The sequence below is a fragment of the Microtus oregoni genome, unplaced genomic scaffold, assembly GCF_018167655.1.
Source record: "Microtus oregoni isolate MIOR12 unplaced genomic scaffold, Mior012 000099F_ref0000060, whole genome shotgun sequence".
Taxonomy (NCBI): Eukaryota; Metazoa; Chordata; class Mammalia; order Rodentia; family Cricetidae; genus Microtus; species Microtus oregoni.
Genome location: NW_024544712.1, coordinates 111,785 through 133,376, shown reverse-complemented (window position 1 = coordinate 133,376; position 21,592 = coordinate 111,785). Strand labels below are relative to the sequence as shown.

General features: G+C 48.4%; 1 protein-coding gene and 1 non-coding gene across 2 annotated transcripts in view; both read right to left on the bottom strand.

The window, feature by feature from the left end:
- The window catches only part of LOC121443082 (FYVE, RhoGEF and PH domain-containing protein 1-like), a 42,885-nt gene extending 21,609 nt beyond the window's left edge, over positions 1-21,276 (bottom strand). Inside the window, exons 1-3 of the mRNA XM_041644766.1 lie at positions 20,970-21,276; positions 629-806; positions 76-270 (exon numbers count right to left, since the gene is read on the bottom strand). Of these exons, the coding sequence (XP_041500700.1) occupies positions 76-270; positions 629-806; positions 20,970-21,276 (680 nt within the window). The remainder of the gene's footprint in view (positions 1-75; positions 271-628; positions 807-20,969) is intronic.
- On the bottom strand, positions 16,450-16,552 carry LOC121443105. Its single transcript, XR_005973631.1, has one exon. It is a non-coding gene; the product is annotated as a U6 spliceosomal RNA (small nuclear RNA).
- Positions 21,277-21,592: the final 316 nt, after the last annotated feature.

The window sequence follows — 21,592 nt, the reverse complement described above, 5'->3', positions numbered from 1 at the left end:
GGCCTCTCCTACAACTATCCCTTCCTGTCCCAGATCCACCCTTTGCTCACAGGGTCCTCTAGGGATCGGACTCACCTTTCAAACTTCTCAATCAATGAGGACACTGCTGCAGAACCGCTGCTGGCCTCAGTTCTTGGGGCCAGACCCTTGGCCACTCTAGGGTCTGCAGGCAGAGGGCGTGATGGTGGCGGAGGAATGGGCTCAGGTGGAGGAAGCATCCGGGGCATCTGCAAGTAGCTGTGCATGCCAGGTGAACACTTTTCCATTGAGCTATATCCTCTTCCAATTTTGATTTGTTTTGCTGATCTTTTGAGACACTCTTACTATACAGCCTGGTACTAATGGCACTAATAACAGCCCTGACTGCAATGATCGTGTCTCAACCTCCTAAGTGCTGGGAGTACAGGCAACTGCTGCCACCCCCCTTTTTGCTTGAAGTAGGCACAGAGCTGGACAAGGTGAAATCCCAGTAGGGTGTGTCAGCCACAGGCAACACCTTTCTGCTCATTAGATAGGTGTCACTTGCTGCCCCTCGAGATAAGAGCACTTCCCTATTCTGCCATCTGTTATTTTCTCCTTTCCTTTTGTACACCTCTCTGGTGTATTTCTCTCCTCTTAATGGAAGCACTTACCCTGTGGCTTTGGGCCTGGTGCCCGCTTCAATGGTGAAGGACGTGGGCCAGGGGTTTCAGTGGGAGGGCCTGGATCTGAACGAAGCCGTTGGGGGCCTTCTGGATGAGGCTCAAGACTCTGGCCAGGGTCAAGGGACAAACTTTTAACCAGGATCCGGTTTCCCTGGTGCAGCCCTGTAGAAAGGGAGAAACTGGACGTGAAGTGACTGATTTTACCCCAAGGTAAAATAGGAAGTAGCGTATCTTAGCAGGTATCTATGGTTAGGCTCCACTGAGCACTTTACTGGCCCAGTTTTGCCAGGAAGCCCTTCTCCCAGGCCTTAGATAGAGAACCAGGCACAGGGTGGAGACTGCTATTTCATCAAGAAGTAATAGTTCACTGGGATTAGCATATTGACTCCATGGATGTCAATAGATAATTAAGGACTTAAACCAAACTCAGGAATTTAACCAGTTTGAGAGTAGAAGTAAGTACCCTGAAGTTTGTGTACATGCCTATGGCTCTGGTTTATTCAGCCATTCTTCATTCTGTTAGTTATTTTATTATTTTTGTTGTTTTGTTTTGTTTTTGAGACAGGGTTTCTCTGTAGCTTTGGAGCCTGTCCTGCAACTAGCTCTTGTAGACCAGGATGGCCTCGAACTCACAGAGATCCACCTGCCTCTGCCTCCTGAGTGCTGGGATTAAAGGTGTGCGCCACAACTGCCCGGCCAATTATTTTATTATTTTTGTTTGTTTTTGAGACATAGTCTTACTATGTAGTAATGCAGGCTGGATGCAAACTCATGACAATCTTGCTTCAGTCTCCCAAGTGCCAGAATTATAGGCATAAACTACCATTCTTGTCTTCTTAATCCCATTTCTTTTGTTTTGTTTTGTTTTGTTTTTCGAGACAGGGTTTCACTGTAGCTTTGGAGCCTATCCTGTAACTAGCTCTTGTAGACGAGGCTGGCCTTGAATTCACAGAGATCTGCCTACCTTTGCCCCCCAAGTGCTGGGATTAAAGGTGTGCACCACCACCACCTGATCTTCATCCCATTTCTGAAAGCCCTGAGAATATCTGAACTTTCTTGTCTAAAATTTTGTAGAGCTAAGTGTCTTTAAAATGATAAAACTGAGGCCAGGTGGTGGCCGCACACAATTTTAATCCCAGTACCCAGGAGGCAGAGGCAGGAGGATCTCTGTGAGTTTGAGGCCAGCCTGGTCTACAAGAGCAAGTTCCAGGACAGGTAGGGCTACATAGAGAAACCCTGTCTCGAAAAAAAATGATAAAACTGGGAACTAGGGAGTCAGCTCAGTGATGGACCACTCGTTTAGCATTTGCAAGGCCTGGGTTCCAGACCCATTGCACATGCGTGTCATAAGCAAATATTTTGCTTCTTAAAATCTCAGAGTCCAACCAATTTGTTTTACTTTCCTCTACTTCCACATCCACCTCACCCAACCCACCCCCAGTATCCAGGATGCAGGTATAAGAACAGCTGTAAAGCAGCCAAGTAGCTAGCTGGGCGTGGTGGTACACACCTTTAGTCCCAGCACTCAGGAGGCAGAGGCAGGCAGATCTCTGTGAGTTCGAGGTCAGCCTGGTCTACAGAATGAGTTCCAGGACAGCTAGGACTACACAGAGAAACCCTGTCTTGAAAAAACAAACAAAAAAGTAAGAAAGAAAAGCAGTAAGTAGCATATTCAGAAAAAGGGGAATCATTTTTTTACTTTCTCCTTCTTTAGCATAGGACCCCTAAGCTTATGGGGTTTGTTTGGGGCCCTGGAGAATATGATGATCACACTTATAAAGAAAGACTTAGGCTTGGGATACAATGATTGTATCCCACATGTCACATGTCCCAAGTAAAAGAGTATAGGATTTGTGTGGTTGTGGCTGGTAGGAGGCTGTGGGGTTGCCTTAGAGATGATAGGTAGGGCTAGAGAGGAGTGGTAAAACCTTAGATGCCAGAATGAAGAGCTGCCCATCGTTTCTGCGGTGAAGGGGGACATGCAAAGTGCTGTGTAGGGAGAGATGCATGTGATCAGGAGCAAGGACCAGAGAGTAAGCACGAGGCAAGAGCTCCTGGAGCACCAGGCACAGTAGCACATGCCTAATAAGCCCAGTACTTGGGAAGATGAAGAAGCTGAACAAGGACGGTGAGTTCAATGCCAGCCTGGGATACATAATGAAAACCCAACTGAAACCAACCAAACAAGAGGTCCCACAGTACAACTAGCACACATCTCAAGGATTTTACTCTTTGTCAGTCTCATGAGTGAGTCCACTAAGTCACAAAAACACATGAAATTTACAGTGCTTAGCCAGGCGGTGGTGGCACACGCCTTTAATCCCAGCACTCGGGAGGCAGAGGCAGGCGGATCTCTGTGAGTTCGAGACCAGCCTGGTCTACAAGAGCTAGTTCCAGGACAGGCTCCAAAACCACAGAGAAACCCTGTCTCGAAAAACCAAAAAAAAAAAAAAAAAAAGAAATTTACAGTGCTTTACACAACTGCCAGGTCACACAAACTAAAACATCCAAAACACATGTCTTCACTCTCCTGAAAGCTTGGGCCCACACTATTACATGGACTAGCAGCTACAAGTCCATGTATGATTACACAGCCCTATAGAGTTGTCAATGATAAGGTCAAGCACAGTCACAAAGGCACACAACAAAGACACAATAGCAGTCCTATCATCTCACAAATCGCTTAACCACATGCCATCATATAACTTTATATAGCACTTTATATTACTCAAGCACAGTTTCACCAAGTTACAAAGGTGTGCCATTTACATTGCAGGATCTTGAAGTTTCGTATATATCATTACCGTGCCTTTGAATACCTACAAACATAGTTACAAGTATCATAGTTACCACATAGATCTATTATACCAGGTCAGACAAAAAATGCACACACAACATCAAAACAGCCTAAGGTCATAAGCCACTACATACCCAGAAACATGGACACAACTCAGATATACATTCCATAATTTACTAGGTCACATTCTTACAACAAACATGTCCACGGTATCTGAGGGTCCTAGCTCAGAGTTATACACAAATATAGTCACAAACACAGGACACTTGTCTCTTCCTGCTCTAAACAAAGGGTCACATGCTGTCTTCACACTGAGACACCCATACCCTTCCTTACAAGGTCACACAGGCAGACAGTTACAGGGGATTTTAGGTCTCTTACTGTTGGAGGGAAGCCAAGGGTTCTAGAGCAGCTTCCCTGAGCTCCTGGCCTCATCCTGGCTACAGACCGGCCAAGGGGCCATGGAACCTTCCCAGCCTGAGAGAACATGCGCTTTAGATCCTGGTCCCAGTGGGTTCCTTCTACCCTGTACCTGGCTTTGGGTGGTTTCCTCCTGTGCCTTCCCACCTGAGCCGGCAGGGCCGAGCCTGAGCAGAAAGGGTGTTCTTCTAACCTCTGGCCCAGTAGAGTGGCGTATCCTGCCCAGCTCAGCACATCTTGCTTGGCCCTGCCCTGTCCTCTCTCTGGGCATAGGGCTGAGGAGGATGAATCACCTAGAGGGTGGCACAGGTGTAGACACAGTTGCAAAGACACATGGCCAGAGGAAAAAAAAATGATGACGGCCAGAGAGCTACTGAACAAAGCCAAACATACTGCCATGGTGTGGGATACTGGATCACACTGCATGAAAGGTGCCTTCTGATTGGTTTAATAAAGAACGGAATGATCAATAGCTAGGGAGAGAATAGGCAGGGCTTTTGGGGAGAGAAAGGAAGGGGAGATCAATCTAGGCAAGTAGGAGGCACCAGTGAGCCCTTGAAGAAGTCAGATGTGCCATACTGTGGAAAAGTAAAGAGCCACATGGCAGAATTAAAAAAATATGGCCTAATTAAGTTCTGAGAGCTAGCTGGGGACAAGCCTAAGCTAAGGCCTAGCTTTCATAATTAATAATAAGTCTCAGTGTTGTTATTTGTGAGCTGGGGGTCAAAGAGAAGCCCAACTACACTGCCACCCGCCTCTGTAGATGTGCACAGGTGCCAGGGTCCCAGGGGCTCTCCAGCTGCTTCCCAGATCTCAAGGCCTCAAAGCAGGTAAGCTGCCCTGGGCAAGCCCTTCCCACCAGGTCAACAGCTGGGTGGCAGGGCTCTTGTGGGGCTTGTGTCCTTCTGTTCCCCTGCAGCTTCTCAGAGTGGGGTGGCCTATAATTCTCCATGGCTCTGCCCTGGCCATTCTCTCTCATGACCCACCTGACCCTCACATGGGAGCTGCACTGGCTGCCTCTCCACTCTGTGCCTCCTCGTGGGCAGGCCTATAGAAGAGACAGCTGAATAAAATTTAGACTTAGGGATACCCTGGAGTCCCAGGTAAGGAAGGCAGTGATTTTCTGCCTAATTTCTTGTGCAGAGATGAAGACAAAGAAAGACGTGGTGACTAGCCCAAGGCCACACAAGGTAATAGCTGACTTTCATGAAGATGGCTTCTGGCCTGGGTTCTTTTCCTAACCCTGCTCTCCAAGCCCTAGGAGACATGAGAAAAGTATTAAGAAAAGCAGTGTGGCTACTGAAAGGGATACCCCTAACCCTGCCCTCAAGACAGCAGGGTTTCGGTTGAGGAGTCTGGGTATGGCCAAGGTAAGGTACCACCGAGGGCAAAAAGATTCGAGATCCCTGTCTCCTACTTCCATAGACTTCTTCTCAGTTTCTCCGGTTTTCCCTTAGCGGCTCCCTTCGTCCCAGGGCTAGCTCTTCTTGGTGGCCTCTTCTTACACAACCTAGTGGCAGAACTTTTCATAACTCCTTTCTACCCATGGGAAAATATAAACATCTTCACTAGGTCTCTGCGGCCCTTTATGGCCCTACTGAACTCTCTGGCATCCCTCAGTTTGCTTGAGTAAGCTAACTGTTTCACGGCTACTAGATTCTGCTGCTAGACTCTGCCCAGACTGAGAAAATCTCATTCCTGACCTCAGGGGAGCTACTAGAGTAGAGCCCACTTCCTCCTTTCTAAAAACCACAGTGTTTCCTACTTCCTCATCCGTCCCACCCACCTAGATCCAGACTGGTTTTCTCCAGACTAGTTTTCTTATGGTTGATAATTTACATTTGCTAACACACTCATGCCCAAATCCACATCCCCATTAAGGCTCTCGACCAGTGCTGCTCCTTCCACCTTTGGTTCTACCAGAGACCCCACTGTGTCTCACACACATAAAGTTCTCATAAATCTTACAACACCCCATACCATATGCCAACCATGTACAGTCATTTAAGACTCAGAGAGAACCAGAGTCACCCCATGTATCCTAGCAGTGTGCAGTATGCTTGCACAACAAGCATTGTACAGCCATTACTGTACTCCCATATCCCTTAGCAACAACAGGAAGCATACCATGAGCATCCTAGGAGCTGCCCACACACTCCCAAGCTCAGCTGTGAAAGTGGGGTAGATACTCTCTTTACCTCCACGACCTCTAGGCCCTCAACTGGCTATAAGGGCAATGATTGTTGTTTTTTTTGTTTTTTTTTTTGGTGCACATACATACGTGTGTGTGTGTGCAGCACACACTAGGAAAGAACTTTACCACTGAGATCTAGCTCTAAGAAATAGCAATACTGACCCTTACCCTTCAAGTTATACAACAAAAGAATAGTAATAAAAACAGCATGGTACTGGCATTGAGAACCCACATAAAAACCCACACTCCTACAGGTACCTGAATTTTTGACAAAGAGGCCAACAATAAACACTGGAGAAAAGATAGAATAGTCAAACTGGATCGAGACATGTAGAAGAATGAAACCGGAACCTTATCTGCTGGCATGGATGTGAGGAAAGGAGAATATACTTATTCACTGATGGTGGGAGAGCAAACTAGTGAGGCCACTATGGAAATCACTATGGAGGTTCCTCGAAAACCTAGCAATAGATCAACCACATGATCCAGCTATACCACTCTCGGACACAGACCCAACGAATTCCATATCCTACGATAGGCACCTGCTCACCCATGCTCATTGTTGCTGTAGTCACAATATCCAGGAAATGGAAGAAGCCTGGGTGTCCATCAACTGGTGAGTGAATAAAGAAAATGTAGTATATTTACACAATGGACTATTATTCAGCTGTTAAGGAAAGTTTAATTCACGGGTAAATGAATGGAGCTAGAAACAAACACTCTGAGTGAGATAACCCAGAACCAAAGACAAACATTGAATGCTTTTTCTCACTTCTGAGTGTTTGCTTTGAATCTTCAGATATGTTTTATCTCATTTGGAGATGGTGGTCAGGAAATTAGTAAGAGGCCATGCAGCGGGCTTTCAATGGGAGACAGAACTCAGTGATATAAAGGGCTAAAGGGGGCTGGGCAGTGGTGGCACACACCTTTAATCCCAGAAGTTGGAAGGTAGAGGCAGGTTGGCAGGGCATAGGAGGGAATAATTCCACATGATATTGAACTGATTCCTAAATCCTTGTTGATATACCCACAGATTATTATACCTAACAACCCTCATCAAAGAAGCATACACACAAGAAGAGAGAGACAGAGACAGAGATATTGTTGCAGTCCTGGAACTCACTCTGTAGACCAGGCTGGCCTCGATCTCAGAGATCCACCTCCCTCTGCCTCCGGAGTGCTGGGATTAAAGGCGTGAGCCACGGCCACCCTATCAAAATTTCTGTTTTTAGTAGACGGTGATTAACACAGAGGTCCACAACTGGTCAAGGTGCAAAAAGTAAAGAGAATGCGCAGTGCTCAGCCCTGAATGGGATGGATGGATGGATGGATGGATGGATGGACGGACGGACAGATGGATGTGACATATATATTTTTTCTTTCTTTCTTTCTATTTTTTTTTTTTTTGAGACAGGGTTTCTCAGAAGCTTTGGAGCCTGTCCTGGAACTAGCTCTTGTAGACCAGGCTGGCCTCGAACTCACAGGCGTGCGCCACCACCACCTGGCAATGAATGTGACGTACATATCACAACCCTTCCTCCCAAGGCTTAGGAACATTGTAATGTTGGGGGGGGGGGGCAAAAATATTTTAAGAGCTAGAGAAGAGCTGGGTGGTGATGCGTGCCTTTAATCCCAGCACTAGGGAGGCAGAGGCAAGCGGATCTCTATGAGGCCAGCCTGGTCTAAGGAGCTAGTTCCAGGACAGCCACAGCTGTTTCACAGATAAACCTTATCTCGAAAACAAAACAACAGAAACAAAAGGGCCAGAGGTAGTGAATAATGATAAGAAAACACTATTTCCGAACACAGAAGGAAAGTTCTGCTGTCTGCACAAGACCTGCACAAGGTCAAGTCAGAAGTCAGATAAAATCCCAGCACCGGAGGGGAGGTGGGCACAAAGTCCCAGGTCCCACCTCAGGTGAATAGCTACCGGCAAACTGATAGCTACCAGGAAAGGGAGAGTCGGTTTTCTTTTAGAGTGTAGTTACTTGCTGGTTGATCAACCATGCTCCAGTGGAAGGCCACATAGCCAAGAATATATGGGCAGCACAAATTGGACTTGATGGGGTTAACCAAAAAGGACAGAAAGCTGCGTGAATAGGGAAGGGGGGTTGCTCTGGGAGGAGTCAGGGGAGAGGGGGGAGTATGAACAAAACACATTGTATAAAATCTGTAAAGAACAGAAAAAAATACCAAAATACTCAAAATATTGGTTTTGATTTAGGCATGTGCCTGTTTGGCAGGTGCCCTCAGGACATGTTTCTGGGTTTACATGGCATGGCAGTTCCAGCTTCTAGCTGAATTCGAGGACAAAGACTCCTCCTCTGGGCCATTCTCACTGGAACCTGACCCTGCTTCTCCCGCATCTCTTTCTGGAAAGTTCAGCTGCCAGCTCTCCCTCCTTCCCTGGCCAGCAGCATCCTGTCTCCCTTCTCCCAGCTGTAGCCTTGGCTTACTCTCAAGACAACTATTAGAGCTGCAGACTGGGCCTTGCTGTTAACTCTCTGATAACCTGGGACAAACAGCTCCACAGCTCTGGACTCATTTCCCCATACGTGAACTGGGGACGATATGTGTGCACTGTTCCTGGTGAGAAACTGTTGAGAACTAGGGAGAGCAACAGACAGGTCCAGCAGTTGGTTCTCCTCAAGGATGATGCAAACGCCTCTTAGTAGCTCCCCAAATTTTGTCTTTCCTAGCTAAGGGGTGCTGCTGGGGAACAGTTGGAATTTCTGAGGTTGGAGCTGGGCAGCAAAGAGAACAGAGGGAGTGGAGGAGAAAGAAGGACAGCAAAAGGGAAACCAGGTCTGCAGAAGGAAGAGAGACTCAGCTTGAGGGAGAAGGGAGAGGCTGAAGGCACAGCTGCCCCCAACTCCCCCTCCCAGTCCCCCCCCCCCATGAATGGGCCTCAGCTCCACTGTCTCGAGCCACCTTCAAAGTAACACCGCATCCAGACCTTGCTTGGTCTAGCAGATGTTCACTTGGAAAAATGCAAGCACACAGCTCTGTGAAATGTGTTCTCTACAGGAACCCCAAGGGGAATCCAGCAGTTCCTTCTCATTAGTCTACTTGTCTCCTGACTATAAGGTCCTGTAAAAAGTGGGGTGATTTCAATAGTGCAAAGATACTTTGAGAAAGTGGGAGCTTGTCTGGCAAGCAATGAGCTTCCTAAGTGCTGCACCCTCCTGCCAAACAGGTTTCTGTAAAAGGTCTCTTTGACTTTTTTTATTTTTGGTTTGTTTTTATGAGACAGGGTCTCATTAATATAGTCCAGGCTGGTTTAGAACTCATTGGGTACTCTCCGCTGACCTCAAATTCATGATAATTCCTCTGCCTCAGGCTTGCAAACACTGGGTTTAGAGTTGTATACAAGCACCCTCCTTCAACTTTATTTTTGAAACAGGGTCTCATGTACCCCAGGCTAGCCTCAAACTTAAATGAGAACAAACTTGAACTCCTGATCTTCCTGCTTCTACCTCGTTATTGTTTTTAAGGTTCTTCTGTAAAAGGAAGACTTTTGGTAAAATAGAAGAGATTTCTTCAAAGTAGAGGGATATTTTGTAAGTGAGGAGAGTTCTACAGAAGCCCATTATAGAAGCCGGGCAGTGTTGGCAGGCGCCTTTAATCCCAGCACTCGGGAGGCAGAGGCAGGCGGATCTCTCTCTGTGAGTTCGAGGCCAGCCTGGTCTACAAGAGCTAGTTCCAGGACAGGCTCCAAAGCTACAGAGAAACCCTGTCTCGAAAAACAAAACAAAAAAACTAGAAAGCTGCCAGTAAGTGAAAGACTGACAATGGAGAGAGCTGTCCAAAAACACAAGGACTTCTTTCTCATAAAGGGAAGGGGATTTCTGTACTGTGGGTAGCCTTGTGTGGAGTGAGGGGCTTCTGCAGAGTAAGAGAGCATAAACTCAAAGGGACCAGTGGGAACGAGGTAACCCAACCACTACATGCCTCACAACGCTACAGACAAAATGCGTCCCTCCATTTTTACAGGAATAGTGCCCAGTATTTCAGAGCTTCTAATATTTCAAGAGTTCTATGTGGAATCCCTAATTTTAAGAGTGAGCGGGCTGCTAGGCAGTGGTGGTGCACGCCTTTAATCTCAGCACTCGGGAGGCAGAGGCAGATGGATCTCTGTGAGTTTGAGGTCAGCCCGGTCTACAGAACAAGTTCAAGAACAGCCAGGGCCATTACACAGAGAAACCCTGTCTTGGAAAAAAGAAGTGAGCAGGCCAATTAAAACAAAAAGAGTGAAGGGCCAACTGTGGGTGCTCCTATTAAGTAGTTATTTAGGCCTCTTATACTCTGCTGTTTATCTTTTTAAAATTTGTTAATCTATCATCATCATCAGAGAGAAGGATCAAAGGACAACTCTGTGAAATAGTTCTCTCTTTCCACCGTTACATGGGTCCTTGGGATTGAACTCAGGTCAGCAGTGTTTACACAACAAGCTTTCAAGGCAGGTGTCTTTACCTACTAAAACACCTTGCCAGGCCTGCTCTTTACCCTATATTGATATGCTCTGGCCCTCGGGCAGCAGCTCTGAAGGCCCCTTTTCCTATCCCTTGAAAGGGCCCAGCCTCTTCTGGGATGTAGAATGTCAAGGAAGCTATTTCATATATTTGTCAGGCAGTCCCTGAATTGAGATCTGCCTTTGAGAACTGAAATTCTTCATATAGAAATTATTTATATAGAATTCTTTAGAACATAAGCTGTCATTTTTTTTAAAGACAGGGTCTCTAACCTAGACTGACCTCAAAATCCTTATATAGTCTGGAATCACCTTAAATTTATGATCTTTCGCCGGGCGGTGGTGGCACACGCCTTTAATCCCAGCACTTGGGAGGCAGAGGCAGGCAGATCTCTGTGAGTTCGAGACCAGCCTGGTCTACAAGAGCTAGTTCCAGGACAGGCTCCAAAGCCACAGAGAAACCCTGTCTCGAAAAACCAAAAAAAAAAATTATGATCTTTCTGTCTCCATCAACAGAGTATATGTCTGACCTTGCAGCAGGGGTCTCTTCTTCCTCGGCCTTCTCAGCCTCTTCCTCCTCTTCCTCCTCCTCCTCCTGTTCTGGCAAGGTCTCAATTTGTAGCGTAGGCTAGCCTAGAACTCACTATGTAGCTCCAGACTGGTCTGAGAATCCTAGTGAGTCGACCTCCAGAGTGCTGGGATTACGGATATGACGAGCGCGTGTGGTTTACCCGGTGCTGGGGAGACCCAACACAGGGCTTTGGGTATGCTAGTCAAGTACACTAAGGAAACACACCACCAATGGAGCCACTCCCCACACACTAAGCTGTTACTTTTTAATAGATGACACGAGGTACGGAAATCCAACTGCTTATTGAACACTTATTCTAGGTCAGGCATTTTGGGTTGACACTTTCCTGTGGCATGCTCCTAATAACTCCATGAGCTATTAATTCCATTTTGTACATAATGAAACAGGTACAGCCAGGTGTGGTGGTGACACATGCCTTTAATCCCAACACTCAGAGAGGCAGAGGCAGGTGGCTGTGAGTTGAAGGCCAGCCTGCTCTATATAATGAGTACCAGGCCAGTCAAGGCTACACAGTGAGAACACGTCACAATTAAAAAAATAATAGAAAAGGAAAAGGAAGGGAGAAAGGAAGGAGGGATGGAGGGAAGGAAGAAAGGAAACGAAAGGGAGGCATAAAGCAGCGAAGTAACTGACTTGAGCCTACACGGCTAGAATAACTGAGCTGCAATTGACTCTGAGTCTGTCTGCGTGTAGTCACAGGGCAGGTTTTGGGTAAAGTTGCTGAGCTGGGGAAGAAATCATTCTTGGAAGGAGGAAGAAAACAACTTTGTAAAAGAGGTGCTTTTAAGTTGCGCTGTCCCCAATAGGATGTGTATTTCTTCCACACATAGATGGACTCCGGATAGTCGTACCAGCAATGGAAGAAAAGTAGGCAAAAGTGCAAATACCTGGAAAGGTGCGTGGATGAAGCATGTGATTAAAGGTCAGAGTGGGCTGGGTTTGCAAGAAGGTTCTAGAATAGGAAGAACTGGTATGAAGTGCCAAAAGATGCTACCCCAGCCACCACTCTTAGAACACTGACTTAGGAGGGCAGAGTGACAGACACAGAAATAGATGAAACAGGCAGACCCATACAGAGAAGCGGCTAGAAACTTCCAGGGCTAAAACTGCGCCAAATGACCTAATCTACAGCATACAACACACAGTGATGCAAAGACACACATGCTTATATACAGACGCACAAACAAACTTACACACAAGCATCCACAAAGAAGAGTAAGACACAAAACAACCCATGGAGACTAAGACTGCCAAGAGGACAGGCACACAGGCAGACAGACATAGACACGAGAGAGAGAGAGAGAGAGAGAGAGACAGAGACAGAGAGAGAGAGACAGAGAGAGAGAGAGACAGACAGACAGACACCCCTGCCACTGAAGAGTACAAGTGGCCCGTCCCTTCTTTTCTATCTGCTTGATTGCTATGAAGGGCCTGGCCACCTCCTCTGGTCTTCTCTGGACCAGAGGCCAGAAAGGGATAGAGGGTGGTAGCTCCACCCCTGGGAGGAGCTGGGGACTTCAGAGGACAGGAAGGGAAGGGAGTGGAGCTGCAGCTGGGAGTACTGGGGACAGTAATTACCCAGTGCAGTGCTAGGGCTGCCACGCTGGCTAGAATTACCCTCCCAATTAGGACAAAGCCAGTGGATGGATGATCCCTCTGACCCCTGTCTTGACCCCAGTTTGTCCCCCCAAAACCAATGCATCTACCCTCCCAGCCACTAGAAGTCTGGTTAAATCTGAGAACTGCATACCCAGAGGAATTATGAGAGGAGAGGGACTTTTAGAGAAAGCTAAAAGTGGTACATGGAAGTCATCCTAGAACTTGGGAGACAAGAGGCAGAAGGACCAAGGCCAGCCCAACTACATAGTAAGTTTAAGGCTGGCCTGCACTACATGAAACAGTGTCTCCAAAAACAAACAAACCTCAATTTAAAAAAAATTCTGGGACAAAGGCAAGGAAGCACAAGGCAGGAAACCTTCAGAAACCCAGAGGGATATAAGAGGAAAGATAGAAAATGGGATGAGTCAGATGGAGACGGAGACAAAGTGATTTGCATGGGGCATGGAAGTTACTGAGGGATGCAGGCAAAATGGCAGGCCAGGGCCATTTGTTGAACATGGCTACAATGGGCCTCTGGGCTTTGCCTGTGGCATTTAATCCTTACAATAGCCCTAAAGGGGTGGGGATTACAAGGCATTTTATAGTTAAGAAAATTGAGGCAAAAAGTAGCAAGACCACGTGACACTTTCCAAGGTGGCAGGCATGGGTCTGGGAGGGGGCCGCTCCCCATCACTGCAAGAGACATGACTCAAAGATCCCGGAAGAAAATTCTCCAGAGAGAGAGAGAAAGTCCCAAAGACTGGGAAACTCACCCTAAAAGACAGCAAAAGAGACTTCCACCTTCCCTAGCCCCCTCCCCTGCTGGCCTGCAGTGTGAGAGGGGCTGCACCTCCACCTGGAACAGATTAGGTAGGGAGGCCCAGACTAGGGGAGCCGGGAAGACGCTGGAGGGGGGAGCAGGGAAGGTAAAGGCAAAGCAAAGGAGGCAGCGTGGGCGGCTGCAGCGGCGGCGCTGGCCTTATGGGCTAGCGGAAGGGCTTCTATGCCAGCTGCAGCTCCCATGGGCCAGCCTTGCCAGTCCCGCCTTTCCCACTTTCCAGAGCAGACTTCAGCTCAGCAACTTAACCCTTTCCCTTTCAGCGCCGCTGTAGAGCAGAACACAGGAAGCGGGGCAGACAGCTGAAAGGGGAAAGGCAGCAGGATAGCCCACTGTGTTCTGGCAGCTCTTGTCACACACCTGTGACCTCACCATCCTGTCCTGACTTTGGGGCCCAGGAAGATACATCTGGCGCCTATTGTGCACTGCTCTAGATGTCTTACGTTGGGGCTTCTAAGACACAGTGTATCCTAAAAATAACAAACATCCCTACCCCAACCAACAGTTAGTTCCTCCTCTTGCCTTCCCCACTCCAGGAACAGCAAGCACCTCCATTCACCCAAGCTGTCCAAGTCACAGACTGGCCTTTCTCCACCATTCCTTTCGACCTTAACTCACAAAACCAACTCCCAAGTCCTGCAGGCAGGCCCTTTAGGAGCTCTAGAATCCATACACGGTCTGCTTCCAGTTTCTAACTGTTTCCCTCCATCCCCTGGGCCCTCTCCAATGCCCTCTCCACAGCCCAGCCAGGCTTATTCTAGCCTTGGGGTGAACTCTGAACTCCGGAGAATAGGAACAAGAAAGCCCTAAACTCATGAACACTGCCCCGCACCCATCCTTGAGCCACAATGGTCTCTTGTCTATTCCTCGAAAGTGCTTTCTTCCGCCTGGGGCTTTGGCACATGTCGTTCCTGCAGCCTGAACTCTTTTCCCACATCTCCTTACCTCTGGTCATCTAGTTATCCTTCAGGACTTAACATAAATGTCTGTTCTGCCTCCTTTCCATGCATCCCTGAAACATCTGTGCTGGGAATGACTTGCAATGTAGCTTTCCTTCTAGATGTGAGCTCCATGAGGACAGGGCACATCTCAGCACAGATCAAGAAGTGGAACACACCGTAGGCACTCAGAAGACATGGTAAGAAAATAGCCTCCTTTCCCCACCTTTCTCTCCTACAGGTTCACAAAGTATTTCTGTTTTTTTTGTTTGTTTGTTTGTTTTGTTTTTCGAAACAGGGTTTCTCTGTGGTTTTGGAGCCTGTCCTGGAACTAGCTCTTGTAGACCAGGCTGGCCTCGAACTCAGAGATCCGCCTGCCTCTGCCTCCCGAGTGCTGGGATTAAAGGCGTGCGCCACCACCGCCTGGCCACAAAGTATTTCTGGTTGTCAGGTTGTATCCCAGGCAAATGGCATAAGCAATATTGGAAATGGGGAACCTGAAGCTCTGAGTTGGGAAGTGAGGTCTGGGAGTACAATGAATGGCGGATCCAGGAGTGCTGAGGTTCCTCAGTAGATGCCCTATAACCTTGACTCCAGTTCTGCTGTAGGTATGCCTTCCAGGTTCAAGGAACTGGACACTAGAGTCCTGAAGGACTGGATTTGTGGCTTCAGGGGTGTCTGTTCTCTCTGCATTAAGGAACTTAAATCCAAGTGGCTAGCCAATGACAGGCTGCGCTTCCTGCCCTCATTCCAGACAGGTCCTAGCCCCACCCAGCCAGCGTCTGGCCAGCACCACATCTGCCTAAGGCATTTAGCTAACTGGCTGCAGAAAGCCACTGCTTCTGTGTGTGTAGGGTACAGTTAGCTGTCACTCACTCTTGAGGGAGGAGGGAGCCCTAGCTGGGCCCTCCTCGGACTGGGCATCTGAAAGGGCTAAAGAGTAGAGTGCCATCAGCTACATTTGAAACTTTCAATTCCTTTAATGGGGAAAGCCCTTCTGGCCACCTACCCAGTCTTGATTATTTTATTGTTTGATTGAAAAGCTCCAGCTGACTAGAAAACAAATCTAAGATGTTTCCTGAACCTACTTGACTCTCCAAACATCCTCCAAATCTCAGCACTTAGCTCAGCCTGAGACCCCTCTGTTTTCCTCCAAGAAACAAGACAAAAAATGTCCTGAGGTCTCTCAGATGCACTCACCATGGAAAATAAGGAAGGAGCCACACAAATATTTTGATGGCAATGTTTGATTTGCCTTTCAGTTCTTTGCAAAAGCCAGCTATCCCCAATGTGTGTGTAATAGGCCTCAGCTCCGTGCAAATGTTTTTAAAGTTGCCACACACAGAGAGACTTATCAGAATATGGCCTTACTGACCTCGGCATATGCCTTCAAGGATGCAACAGATCCTCTGGACCACACATACCCTGCATAAGAGCTACCTGGTGGTCTATGGTATATGTTGGTGGTGAACACTCCCAAACGTCTCTCACATAGAAATCTTTCTGGATATTTATAATGCTAAATCCAAATGTCTGCTAACCATCACTACCTTGCTATCTTCCTAGGCTTCAAACACAACTCATCACATTCTCCTAAACCCCCTCTTGTGTAGATGGCTCCACTATCAACCACTAGGTCACTTAGCTGGTTTTAGAAAACTATCCAAAACCGTCCTGGATTCTCCCTCCTTCCTTGGCCTCTCCAGGCATCACCAAGGCTTATCCATGTTGGCACTTAAATATTCTTCTGATACACTTGCTACAATTTAACCTAAGCTACCATTACCTTTCACAAAATATATATGACACCCACAGTTTGCCCCCTTCATGCACTTCCACGTTTTTAATTTGTTTTGTTTTTTTGAGACAGGGCCTCCTTGTGTAGCCTTGGTTGTCCAAGAACTGGCTCTGTAGACCAGGCTGGCCTCAAACTCACAGTCCCGGAGTGCTGGGACTAAATGCATGTGCCACTACCACTTGACTTAATGTGTCGTCCTTGCACAGGGGCCATGCCAATCTTCTCTGTATCATTCCAATTTCAGTATACATGCTTCTGCTCTTTAATCCCTTCCATCCATTTTCCATGTGCACCCATGAAACTTCTAAATCCTAGCACCTAGCACATCATTTCCCCATGAATAAGCCCTGGATGGATCCTGCTTGCCCTCAGGACAAAGTCCCTTTGCTAGCCTTTTCCCTCCACTCTTGCCTAGTACTGGTCCCCTAATCAGTGTTTGCATGTCTTTGCTGACACCAGACCTTCTAGCTGAACTGACCCCCCACGTTTTCTAGGTCTATGAGCCTTAGTAGATATACCTCTAAGTCCCTTCCCACGGGACAGGCCAGGGCCTTTCATTGGGCACTGCTGATACCAAATTTCCTATGCTTAGAGTTCCAGAATCTTAACTGTCTTCCAATATAAATAGTCAAACGACAGACATGACAAAAACAGGGGAGAAAAATAAACTGAGGCACCTAGGGTTTGTGTGCATGGGGGCAAGATTAACTCACTTTCTTACAACCTATGCTTCCCTTCTGGGCTTGGAGTTAAGGGACATTCATCTATGACTCTGGGAGGAAGACTTCAGAGACAATGCTCATTCACTGTAGGACCATGGCTGAATCACTGCCTCTCTGGGTCTGCTTTGACTCAATTGGAAAAATGAGCCCTAGGCTATACACCAAAATCATCTGAGAATCTTTTGTTGCTGCTGTTGAGACAGGGTCTCACTATGTAACCCTGGCTGGCCTGGAACCCAGAGATCCTACTGCCTCTGCCTCGAATTAAAGGTGTGTGCCACTACATCTGTCCCTTTCTGAAAATCTTTCTTGAAACCAGATTTCCTGGATTCTAACTCCAAGGCTCTGAAGCTGAGAAGACATTTATTCTTCAAGGTCAACAAAAGATTTTTCAGGCTTACTGAGGGTAAGAAACCCAGAATCAGACAGCGTCTAGGAACTTCTGCAGCATTTAACTCTTTGGTCTCTGAAGATGTGACCAAGTAAGAATAAACTAGCCCTTTCTGCTACTTTCATTGGTTGTTCTCTCACTCCCCACAAAACAGCTGATCCCAGCGCTCAGGAGGCAGAGGCAGGTGGATCTCTGTGAGTTCAAGGCCAGCCTTGTCTACAGAGCAAGTTTCAGGACAGCCTGGGCAACACAGAGAAGCCCTGTCTCAACAAACCAAAATTCAAACCAAATAAACAAACAGCACTAACATCAAATCCAACTTCTTTGGCTCCAAACTCTCTCCAAGCCCCAGCATGTGGGAAGACATTCTAGGTCTGAGCCATGAGGATTACAATAGGACTTCCAAATCCCTATATGCATAAACCTTCACCTGTAACCCTCCCACCACCCTCTCTGGTATCTCACCGGGTTATCCCAGTGACCCAAGGAAGCCTTGGGCTTTACCAGCCTAGAAACTGAGCATAATACTCTCCACCAGGAACTAGACAGAGGAACAAAAAGAAAGGGCCCGGAGGTAACTCAGCTCTTCACATGGATAAGACATAATTATTATTTTCTCACCATCCACCCCCTGCTGCTCTGGAATATGCCACTGGGACCAAAGGCTGGTGATTCAATAAAATCCTCAGGAGTCTGAAGGAGGAAGTCAGCAGGCACATGAATATATCTTAACATGTGGGCTAAAGCGTCTCTAGTCCTTTAACTGAAGTTCAGATCTCTGTCTCTCTCTGTGTATCTCTGTCTCTCTCCCCCTCCTTCCTGCTCTCCCTCTTATACACACACCCTCCCACCACCAATCCTGCCCATTTTGAGCCAATTATAGGCAAGTCCTGTGGAGAGAGAAGCAAGTCACTTGTGCCTACCCCTAGGCTGGCTGTGAAGAGGGGGAGGCGGGCCTCTCACAACCCATGCTACTGTGAATCACATGGCCCAGTGCCCGCCTTGTCAGGACTTGAGAAATTCCTCGGCCTCTTCTTCAAAAGGGTTTTCTCTCTTCATGCTTTATTCTTTAAGTCCTCAGAGGGTGAGGACTTCGCAAACAAGAATCTTACAGATTCCTAGATATCATTCTCTAGATGAGGGCACCAAGAACTGAACCCATTCATCCAGGGCTACATAGTGAGTAAGTTAGGAATGGCTAGATGGGAGACCAAGTCTTTCCCTAACACCCTTTTTTAATCCCAATCTTTACTTTTTACTAAAATAAAAGACTCCCGCTGGGCATTGGTGGCACATGCCTTTAATCCCAGCACTTGGGAGGCAGAAGCAGGCAGATCTCTGTGAGGTCAGTCTGGTCTACAGAGTGAGTTCCAAGACAGCCAGGGCTACACTGAGAAACCCTGTCTCAAAAAAAAGTAAAAAAAAAAAAAAAGACACCCACCGTGCCATTGTAGAGCCAAAGATATAACTGGGGAAAAGGATTCTGAAAATCCTGTATTGATGTGGAGAGAAGAGGGGAATGGTTTGGGAAGAGTACTCTGCTTTGGAATTCAGAAGAACTGGCGGAGTAGAAAAGCAAGCTCAGTATCAACCACGTGTTGACTAGAGAGGGGGCAGAGAGCAAGGGTCAAGACCTTCCTAGCTACTGAGTCCCAGAGCAAGAGTATTTGCTGGGTGGGAACTCACTGTTAGGCAATAGTTACAGAGGGCCTACTGTGTGGTCCCTTACCATCTAGTCAGACATTTGTTGAAGAAGGATTTATTGAGTACCTGCTATGTACTAGCTACTAAACTAGTCCCTTAGGTATACAGTTCAGAACAAAGCAACAGACACGACCCCCTTGCCCTTAAGGAGCTCACATTCTGGCGGCATTAAGAGCAGCAATAACCAAGTAGACACAAACAAGAGGGCACTTTCAGACTGTATTAAATGTAAGGGTAGACACACACTGGCAGCTGTGATGGAGAGTCACAAGAGGGGCCCTACTTAAAAGTGGTCAGGGAAGGTCTCTCAGAGGGGACATTTGAGCTGAGACCAGAAAGATGAGGAGCAAGCCAGGTGGAGGGCTGAGGGAAGGGCTTGCAAGCAGAAGGCAAAGCAAATGCAAAGGCTCTGCACTGGGAGAGTTGTGGGTGTCTGGGGATCTGAAGGGAGGAGCTAAAAGAAAGTATGGATGGGTAGCCCCCTCTCCACAACATGTGTCCAGGGGAGTTTGGAAAGCCAGCAGAAGCAACAAGCAGAACAGGGCATTAAAGGGTTGTGAGCTGGCTACCTCCAGCTCACAAGGGTGTGTGTGTGTGTGTGTTTGTGTGTGTGCTGAACTCTCCCAGAGGCTCCAGAACTACTATTCAGAGAACAGACAGCAGCGAGAGGCACATCCTGTCCGTGTTTTATGCTTCACTAACTGTTACTGCTACCTGGTACTGAGCCATCCACAGTCCTTGTGACCTGTGGAAACTGAGATGTGAGCCCTGGAAGCAAGCAGTGAGCCTCTCACCACCTCCTTCAGTCCCAGGGAAGACAGGGCAGGTAGGCACTGCTCTTCCTTCAAGGCTCCTAGACTCAGGCCCACGTGAGAATATCCTAGAGGCTCTACTAGGCTGCTCAGGTACTCAGGGCTATGAAAAGGGCCAGGCAGGTCTGTGGCCCCGGCCTGACCTAGAGTTGTTCACCACTGCAAACCCAAGCAACCATCCTGATTATCTGTCCAAACAATCTGCTGGCCCCGCAGCTGTCCCTTCTGACCTTTCAGCTCTCTTTCTACCTACCAGCCCCTTCAGGCTCATCTCCACCTTTCTCTCTCATCAGCACCTCCTACCTTTCCTCACCACCGTGTACTCTGATCACACACACCTAGCAAAAGCACAATCTAGGATCAGCTCTCTCTCTCTCTCTCTCTCTCTATCTCTCTCTCTCTTTCTCTCTCTCTCTCTCTCGTCCTCATACTTCAGGGCTACTGAACAGTATATGGGGTAATCACATAAGTCGAAAGCTTGGCATTACTCTCCAGACTCAGTTTAGGGAAGCAGAAAGACCACGGATTTTGGACTCTACTCTGGTTTTGAATCCAGGCTCCATAGTGACACTGTGACCTTGGACAAGTTACTTCTCAGAGCCTTGGTTTGCACCCCAAAAACTGTGGTTGATGATATCCACTTCAGATGGCTCCTGAAGCTGAAACAAGAAGCCTTGTAAAAGTACCCAGTTCAGAGCCACGCACAAATGTAGGCACTTAGCTAATGGGAGACTTCTTTTCTCCTATTCCTCAACCGCATCCCCATTGCTGCCTTGAAATCCTGCCCCCTTTTCTTGGGAGTGCTTCCTCTCCTGTTAGCCTCAGCAGTTAGAAGAGAAAGGAGTCTTAAGGACTGAGGGCGCAAGGGAAAGAGAAGAGCAAGGAGCAAAGGCTGAAAGAACTGAACGGAAGGCTGCGGGAGGGGGAGGAATAGGGTTTTAGGAGACCCAAGGGGCTACGGTGAGCATGTCGGCCCCAACCCCTATAACAAGAACCCGTTCCCAGTACCAGGCCTTGGCCCAGGTTCCCATGCTGTCTAGATCACTCACCAGGCCGAGGCTGCGAGCCCTCCAGGTGGTAGGAGAAGCGCAGGGCCCGGTGGTGCTGTGGACTAGGGCCGCAGGGCAAGACCCGGGAGCTTGGAGGAGCCCCCAAGCTGGCGTCAGAGGGTCCGACAAACTGAGGATCCAAAGGGCCTCCAAGAGCCGAGCCTGAGCCCCTGCGCACCGGCAGACCGGGTTCCAAGACTCCAGGGTCCGAGTCGGCACAGGCCAGTGGAGCCGCGCCAGGGGTATTTGTCGCCAAGCGTTCGGGATCCGAAGGCCCAGGGCCCCCCGGGACTCGGTGGCCATGCATGGTCCAGGCCTGGGCGCGGGGCCCGGGCTCCCCGCTTGGCTCCAGTTCCTGGGGCGGAGGCGCGGGCGGAGAAGGCCCGGCGCCCGGCGGAGCAGCGGCCTCAGGCTCGGGGGGCGGGGCTGCGGGCTCAGCCCCACTGCGGAGACTCAAGCCCCCGACCCGGGCTCTGGCCAGCAGCCGTGGCGGCAGCAGCAGCAGCAGCAGCAGCCGCGGCTACCGCCGTTGCCGCGCCAGGCATCGCCGGCCCTGGCCCCAAGCGGGGAGTGGGCTCGGCGGGGCCGGGGGCCCACTGGGGAGCCCTGTCTATGCGGCTGCG